Source organism: Camellia sinensis, chromosome 11 (assembly GCF_055761805.1).
Source record: "Camellia sinensis isolate YWXY chromosome 11, ASM5576180v1, whole genome shotgun sequence".
Lineage (NCBI taxonomy): Eukaryota > Viridiplantae > Streptophyta > Magnoliopsida > Ericales > Theaceae > Camellia > Camellia sinensis.
In genome coordinates, this window is record NC_138971.1 from 177403334 (window position 1) to 177412080 (window position 8747).

Sequence of the window (8747 nt, forward strand, 5' to 3'; positions counted from 1 at the left end):
TTTTAACTAATCAATTAACCATATTTGGTTCTTTAAGACCATGTTTGATTGCAAGATGAGATTGATTGGGATTATGAGTAGGTAAGATTGAGTGATGAAATTACTAATTGTAATACTATGTTAGAGATACAAGGTATCGTGTACTCGTTTGTACACTATTATTGTGGTATTAATTATTTAAGATTAAATATTTAAAAATATGTAAAAATCCTTAGTATATAAAATATGACAGTTATTTTATAAAATGAGGGTAAAGTAGTATTTAACCGTCTAATCCAATGAATTGGATTGTGAATGCCAACCCTTAGGAGATACTGATCCTATCCGGCAATGAAACAAAACCTCAGGTCGTTTTTGAGTTTTTAGGAGTGGATTGGGATTGAATACAGGGACAAAGGTCAATAAAAGCAGCACAAATTGGCATTGACCAATTAACTTTCGAGGTTTTAATCATCATAAATAGAAATAGAAATAGAATAGGATAAGAGTGTATTTACTTTAACTAGTTAGCTAGCTCCTCTATTTAACCAACGAGTTTGAGCAAGGTGAGACCACTCAAGCATATATACATATATCATATTTGTTTTTGCTCTTCCTTATTTATACTTTTACTATCAATTTAGATTTGTTGGAACTTTTGTAATACGCCTTGAAGCAGTTGAATTCTTTCATTACTCGATACAGATAACATAACAATATCAGTAGGAGCCATGAACACGGAATCAGAACCAAATGAGAAGAGAGAGATAGAGAAGGTGGACAATACGGAAGCAGTAGTCGATGAAATTGATGATGTTTCGAAGAGAATCCCACCATGGACGAAGCAGGTAACAGTGAGGGGAGTCATTGCTAGCATTGTGATTGGTTGCGTTTATAGCGTCATAGCCATGAAACTGAACCTCACAACTGGGCTTACCCCTCACCTGAACGTCTCTGCCGCCCTCCTCGCCTTCATATTCATGCGAGCTTGGACTAAGCTCCTTGGAAAGGCCGGGATTGTCTCAACTCCGTTCACTCGCCAAGAGAATACTATGATTCAGACATGTTCAGTTGCTTGTTACACCATTGCTGTTGGAGGTTAGTTTTGGAGGCCTTGCATCTTTGCAATTTCAACCTTTTGGTTTTCCTAAGTAATTTTTTCTTTTTCTTTTTTGATAATCGGTTCAGGCGGGTTTGGGTCATATCTATTGGCATTAAACAAGAAAACATATGAGCAGACGGGGGTTAACACTGTAGGGAATTCTCCGGGGAGTTACAAGGAGCCCGGATTTGGTTGGATGACGGGATTCCTTTTCGTTGTTTGTTTCATTGGTCTTTTTGTTTTGATTCCTCTCAGAAAGGTATGCATATGATGCTTATTTCTTTTTTGTTACCTTATAATACTTCAATAATCCGATTCTTTGTTTAAAAGATTTTGACCAGATTTCCATTACTTACCAATGACTTGTTTTTATTGGTATGTTTTTTTTAGTCTGTGCAAATATATTTCATGCAAAGGCTTCAGAGCAAATTTAAAATTACTTGGTAATTTGTGACACGATACGATAACATGATTTGAACCTTACACGAAATTAGCCGGTCCACCCCTTTCATCACAAACTAGTTGTTTGTTCTTCATAATATAAATCCACGAAGATATGTTTGAACATATAAATAGCTGCTTTTTGATCACTGAAGTGAGATTAAGCAATCATATTTTTTTTCCCGAGAAGTGCCGCACATACAAAAATACTATACGGAAATATATGGCTAACTGTTTTCCTTTCATTTAAAATCATAAGGCCCATCATATTATCAAAATTAATTTACAATTATGCTATTGCCATATCATTTTGAAAGCTAATTTGTATGAAAATTCTAGTGATATATATGGCTCAACATGGAATTTTCACTTTAAACAAAACACTCATGAAATTTCACAAAAATTACATGAACATATCATTATTGTAATGTTTTTTTGTATGAATTTAAGAATGAAGAGAGTTTCCCAAACAATACAAATACAAGACTCAAATTTTTCCAAAAAAATTGTCGAAAATTAATGTTGTGTGGAAAGCACTGCATTCATTTTGGATGAATGAAACACATCATTCTAAACACTTTGTGATTTTTTTTTTTGGGTTTTTGTCAATTGCTATAAGTTGACTTAGCTGGATTGGTCCACAGATCTTGATAGTGGACTACAAATTGACGTTTCCAAGCGGGATGGCGACTGCTGTTCTCATTAATGGATTTCATAATCAGGGAGAGAAGATGGCTAGGTAACTTTAATTAAATAATTTCTTTATATTCTTTTTAATGATTATGACAATTTTTTCTTTTTATAAAAAAATAAAGAAAAGAAAAAAAAAGAGCAGAGTGCTAAAAACAGAAGAGTTGAATCATGAATTTGGTTGCAGAAAGCAAGTACGTGGGTTCATGAAGGTTTTCTCACTGAGTTTCTTGTGGGGTTTTTTCCAATGGTTCTACTCCGGAAAAGACATCTGTGGCTTCGCACAGTTCCCTACTTTTGGATTGCGAGCATGGAAGAATACGTATGCATATATATATATATATATATTCATTGATATCATAATCTACTATTCCTCCTAATATATATATATTATGCATGTGTCTCTTTTGTGCTGATGCCAGCTGATTTGTTATTTGATCATTGATTATCAACAATTAATTTTGGAGTGTTTGTTTGTTGTTTTTGCGTTTTTTGGGGGTTAGATTCTACTTTGATTTTAGCATGACGTACGTGGGAACAGGAATGATATGTCCACACATAGTGAACTTGTCAACACTGCTTGGAGCAGTGCTTTCATGGGGTGTCATGTGGCCACTTCTTGCTAACTTTAAAGGACTCTGGTTCCCTTCTACTATTCCCGAATCCAGCATGAAAAGCTTGAATGGCTACAAGGTATATATATATATATATAACTCACCCAACCCAACCCCAATTCCTCATAATAATGATTATTTGAATTTATTATTTGAAAAGCTTTTCTGTTTGTTTTTCTTTCTTTGTATTTTGCATCTCACCATTCTTGAGTTGGGTGTTATGTGGATTCATGAAATATTTATGATTTCTTTGGCAGGTCTTTCTCTCTATAGCTCTGCTCCTAGGTGATGGAATCTACAATTTCATCAAGGTTATTTGTGTTAATGTAAATGTAAATCACCTACTACACTCCACCAAACCTACCTCCACCACTCACTCCTATCACCTACTACACTCCACCAAACCTACCTCCACCACTCACTCCTCATCATCTCCTATATAATAGGAATTCTTGTACAAAATAGATACATAACAATCAATAATACTACAATTTATCATGGTATCAGAGCAGGTTTAGAACCTAATATTTTCGCTTCACCGGCGGACGGCAACCTCACCCTAGCCGTCCGCCGGATCTCAACCTATTCCGTTTATTTTCTACGCATACCTTCCCGCCATTGCCCTACCTCATCTTCGACGACATCGACAAATACTCCGTACCTGGATTTGGCCTTGAAATGGTCCTGTAATTCAGACCTCGCCATGCGAATCTCATCGAGAAGACCCGGAATCAAGAACTCCTTCGTTGTGAGTAGCGGACGAGCCCAAGCCACAAGATTTTCTTGACCTGGTGGCTGTGACAAGTCCACGGGCTTTCTTCCCGTTAGGAGCTCAAGGAGGACTACACCGTCAGCGAGGTCGACAGTCCATGGGAAGAACATGGGAAGAACATGTCGGAGACTATGCAGTCAGGCGGATTGTCCCTAATGAATTCTTCGATCTGATTTTGGAGCAAAACGATGGCGTAACCGAGTTTGGCCATGAGTTTGGTCGCAGTCGCCGATGTCGTCTTCGATCTCCCTCCTCCGCCGTTGTCACTCTGACACGCCGGTCGCCTCTCTCACCTCCTCCACCACCCGCAGAGCTCTCACACATACAGCTTTCTCTTCCTTGGCTATCCGGCCGCACCACCCACCAAAGCTTCGGGCAGCTGAAACCTCTCCCTCGTTCTGGTTATCTATCTCTCTACATATGGCATATATCTGGCTCCTGAATGGGAAGGGACACATACTCACCAGAAACGAGAAAAGAAAACAAAGTTTTCTAATTATTATACACACTGTTTTGAGGGAAACATACTCTCTCTCTCTCTCAACCGACACACACTCTCTCTCTCGAGTCAAGAGTCTCTCCTTGCAAGTCCGTGCTTGCGTCCGTCCTTGCAGGCTTTCGGGTCTACTTTTAGGCTCAATTTTGATAATCCGAACCGTTCATATTTTATGATTTATTCAGTATATCATACCTGTAAAAAATCAAGTTGATCGGATATCAGAAAATATGTGTTTGAAAAATTGAACTAAACATTATTTTTTAAAGAATTTAATAAACAGTTTTCCGAACACATGCTTTCTGATATCCGATCAACTTGATTTTTTACAGGTATGATATACTGAATAAATCATAAAATATGAACGGTTCGGATTATCAAAATTGGGCCTAAAAGTAGACCCGAAGGCCTGCAAGGACGGACGCAAGGACGGAAGCCGCAAGGAGAGGATCCTCACTCCTCTCTCTCGGCCACCCCATTCACTTTTCTAATTATTATATACCTTTTTTTCATTCTCCAATATCATCACACCCAGACATTTAACTTTTGTCCCCTCTCTTTTCCTTTCTTTATTTTCCACTTTCAAAATCACCACCCTTTTTGTTTTACTTCTCTTCTTTTATTATTTTATTTTTTCTTTACATCACTTTACACCCACTCTCTCTCCTCACTTTGCATCCACCGTCCACTTCTGCACTTCCCCCACAGACTCCATCCACCAAAGCTAAGCCATCATGCTGTTCAATGTGCCATATTATTCTTCTTATTATTATTTTTATTAAAAAAAAAAAAAAAAAAAAAAAAATATATATATATATATATATATATAAAAACACAAAAACAAAAACAAAAACAAACCAACACAAACCCATTTACAAATTTGCCCAACAAACCCTATTTTATTCATCTCAGGGATTCACCCCGTTCCACATTTTACACCACAACCAAAAACAAAAAAAAAAAAAAAAACAAAAAAAAAAAAAAAAACAAAAACAACCACACCAGATCACCATCACAACAACAACAGATTTGTTTTCTTTTCTGCAGACGGCCACCCACCGACCTACTCTGTCGCCGGTCTCTTCTTCTTGCCTCCATCCTGGGCGGCCCTTGACGGTGTTGCCTCCGTGTTTCCCACTCCACTGGGCATGATCACTACTCCCTGCTCCTCCACTGCAGCATATGGCGGCCCTCCAAATCGGAACATCACGGTGGCCTTCCGCTTCAGCTCCTTGTTTTCTGCCCTTAGCACGCTTATCTCTGCTCGCGCATCCTTATACATGCGTTGGAGCAGAGCCAGTTGGGAGTTTAACTGCTGCACCTCATTTGTCCTACTCTGTAGCCGGTGCGACAGATTTGTGACCGCCGTCATGGACTCCACACATGCCTTCAACGTATACTGATTGGCTTCCACATCCGACTGCACCGCCATTTTTTGCTCCACAGACCGCATCGGAAAGTTCAGCGGAGCAAACCCAGCAGTGTTTGGTTGAGGTTCACTGGCCACCGCACCAGTTCTCTCTCCTGTGGACTCGTTGAGGTCGGGAAAGAGGGTAAGCAGCCCGCGGGAAGACGAAGCCATTTTTTTCTGGGCAACAGAGTGTTATAGAGAGTGTTACAGAGTATCTTCTCAGCAAAACCTTCTCAAGCAAAACGAAGAGTTTTTCAGAGGATTTTCGCCAATTGTTTGTCTTCGCCTCTGCCTCAGCTCTGTCTTGGTTAAATAGCCGAGGCAGCCACGCGCATCGCGCGCCTCTCCTCGCCATCATATCTGGCACGCCTTTTGATGCCTCGGGCACGCCTTTTGATGGCACGCCTTTTGAGGGTGCGGGCACGACTTTTGAGGGCACGACTTTTGAGGGCTCGATATCTACATCCATGTATATTTTTTGGGCAGCCTATATACACACTCATACAGTGTCTTTTACACCGGTCAGCTTTATCAATCCCTTTGTTTCAACCTCAAATAGGTTTCTATCTTCACACCTATTTGAGTTTGAGGGGGGGTTATACACAGTATCATGTATAAGTCACTCATGGCGCACTCCCTAAGTCGCCCCCTTGGTACACCACCACAACATTCTACAACGGTCCGACATGACCCCGTAAACTGTCCCGACATTAATTCCGGTCAGCTTCTACAACGGTCCGACATGACCCCGTAAACTGTCCTGCTACATCGGTCCGACATGACCCCGTAAACTGTCTGCTACATCGGTCCGACATGACCCCATAAACTGTCTTCTACACCGGTCCGACATGACCCCGTAAACTGTCCCGACATTGATCCCGGTCAGCTGTCAGCTTTTACAACGGTCCGACATGACCCCGTAAACTGTCTTCTACATCGGTCTGACACGACCACACAGTGTCTGCTACATCAGGTCCGACATGACCCCGTAAACTGTCTTCTACAACGGTCCGACATGACCCCGTAAACTGTCCTGCTACAACGGTCCGACATGACCCCGTAAACTGTCTTCTACATCGGTCTGACACGACCACACAGTGTCTGCTACATCAGGTCCGACATGACCCCGTAAACTGTCTTCTACAACGGTCCGACATGACCCCGTAAACTGTCCTGCTACAACGGTCCGACATGACCCCGTAAACTGTCTTCTACATCGGTCTGACACGACCACACAGTGTCTGCTACAACGGTCCGACATGACCCCGTAAACTGTCTGCTACAACGGTCTGACACGACCATACCGTGTCTCCTATCCTGTTTTATTTTATTTATCAGTTTATTTTTCTGTTTTGTTACTCTCTCCAAACTCAAGTTGGCTAGTACCTATCCTCCTTGAGTTTGAGGGGGGCTGTTAATGTAAATGTAAATCACCTACTACACTCCACCAAACCTACCTCCACCACTCACTCCTATCACCTACTACACTCCACCAAACCTACCTCCACCACTCACTCCTCATCATCTCCTATATAATAGGAATTCTTGTACAAAATAGATACATAACAATCAATAATACTACAATTTATCAATTTGTATTACATTCTTAAGTATCCATGGCAGATTGAAACAAAAGAACCTCAAATCAGGTAAAAAACCATATGGCCCTCCAGAAGTGAATCTCAAGTGAAATTGAATTAGTATGATAGATCAAACCTTACAAAGTGAAGTAAGCTCATACCATCAAACCAAAGCTTGCTCAATTGTTTGAATTTTGGTTTGACAACATATACGTATGTTTTGTGGCTGCAGCTGCGGAAGAAGAAAGCAGTGTCAAGTCCCTTGACATTCTGAAACAAAATGAAGTCTTCATTAGAGAAAGCATTCCCTTGTGGGTAGGAGCCAGTGGATACATTCTCTTCACCGTCATCTCAGTAATCGTTATTCCTTTCATATTCCCTGAGGTTAAATGGTACTATGTCATCATGTCCTACCTTTTGGCTCCATCTTTAGCCTTCTGCAATGCTTATGGAGCCGGTCTAACTGATATCAACATGAGCTACAATTACGGTAAGGTGGGTCTCTTTGCACTAGCTGCGTTGGCCGGGAAACAACACGGTGTTGTGGCAGGGCTTGCCGGGTGTGGACTCATGAAATCTGTCATTTCTGTTTCCTGCATTCTGATGCAAGATTTGAAAACAGGGCATCTAACTCTGACATCCCCACGGACAATGTTGGTGAGCCAGGCCATTGGCACTGCCATTGGCTGCGTGGTATCTCCTCTCTGCTTCTTACTGTTCTACAAGGCTTTTGACGTGGGCAACCCAAACGGTGAATACAAGGCTCCTTATGCTGTAATCTATAGAAACATCGCGATTCTAGGAGTTCAAGGATTCTCGGCTTTGCCTTACCATTGCTTGCAACTCTGCTATGGCTTCTTCGCATTCGCAGTAGGGATCAACCTAGTGAAGGACTTTTCCCCTCCGAGGATTGGGAAATGGATGCCTCTACCAATGGCTATGGCTGTGCCCTTTTTGGTTGGTGCCTACTTCTCTATTGATATGTGTGTGGGAACTCTGATTGTGTTTGTGTGGCACAAACTTAACCCTAAGAAGGCTGAGTTGATGGTTCCAGTAGTTGCCTCTGGTTTGATATGCGGCGAAGGTCTCTGGACACTTCCTGCATCAATTCTTTCTTTGGCCGGAGTAAATCCTCCAATGTGCATGAAATTCTTGGCTTCATAGACAAACCCTCCATGTTAATGGAAATTAGAAGAATCCTGTAATTTACAAGAACTCCTACCATTGCAATGTCCAATTTGTAATGGAAACTTCTTTTTTGTTGCTGCTGAGATAATTAGGCTTTTTAGACATTAGGGAGGTAATATGTTAACTAGTCTATTTTGTCATTTAGTTCGATTTCATAGACAAGCAATGCCACAATACATAAATATTAACAAATTACGAAAACATTACATACTCGTAACAATATTTTGAAATTCAAAATGAAATGTAATAACAACACCATCACTAAATGCAATCAACAGAGAACATACCTATCCAATCTAGAAAGATTTGCATCCATAAAACTTGCATCAACCTCAACATTATGCTTGTTCAAATAATTGCCCCTATCAAAAAAAAAAAACAAAAGACGAAGAAGAAGAAGAAGAAGAAGAAGAAAAGTCTCAAATGCTCATCAAGATGGAAGCTAAGAAAGAACAAACAAATTAAACGAGAAGG

General features: G+C 40.6%; 1 protein-coding gene across 3 annotated transcripts; it reads left to right on the forward strand.

Annotated features, from left to right (window-relative positions):
• Positions 1 to 406: 406 nt before the first annotated feature.
• YSL1 (YELLOW STRIPE like 1) lies at positions 407 to 8474 on the forward strand. Of its 3 annotated transcripts, XM_028222033.2 has the most exons (9): positions 407 to 545; positions 685 to 1077; positions 1168 to 1340; positions 2167 to 2261; positions 2400 to 2534; positions 2716 to 2905; positions 3084 to 3140; positions 7097 to 7154; positions 7318 to 8474. In XM_028222033.2, exons 2-9 carry the CDS (start codon positions 711 to 713, stop codon positions 8247 to 8249), a joined length of 2007 nt encoding a protein of 668 aa, XP_028077834.1. In that variant the 5' UTR covers positions 407 to 545; positions 685 to 710; the 3' UTR covers positions 8250 to 8474. The 3 variants fall into 3 exon arrangements, with proteins under 3 accessions (XP_028077834.1, XP_028077833.1, XP_028077835.1); XM_028222032.2 differs by lacking the exon at positions 407 to 545 and having other exon boundaries at positions 554 to 1077; XM_028222034.2 differs by lacking the exons at positions 407 to 545; positions 2400 to 2534 and having other exon boundaries at positions 554 to 1077.
• The last annotated feature ends 273 nt before the right edge of the window (positions 8475 to 8747 follow it).

Excerpts from the sequence above, each read along its gene's own strand:
- YSL1 (XM_028222033.2), top strand. The coding sequence starts at position 711 with ATGAACACGGAATCAGAACCAAATGAGAAGAGAGAGATAGAGAAGGTG. Across the intron at positions 3,141-7,096 it reads TCTACAATTTCATCAAGGTT|ATTTGTATTACATTCTTAAG; the intron begins ATTTGTGTTAAT and ends TACAATTTATCA. Across the intron at positions 7,155-7,317 it reads ACAAAAGAACCTCAAATCAG|CTGCGGAAGAAGAAAGCAGT; the intron begins GTAAAAAACCAT and ends TTGTGGCTGCAG.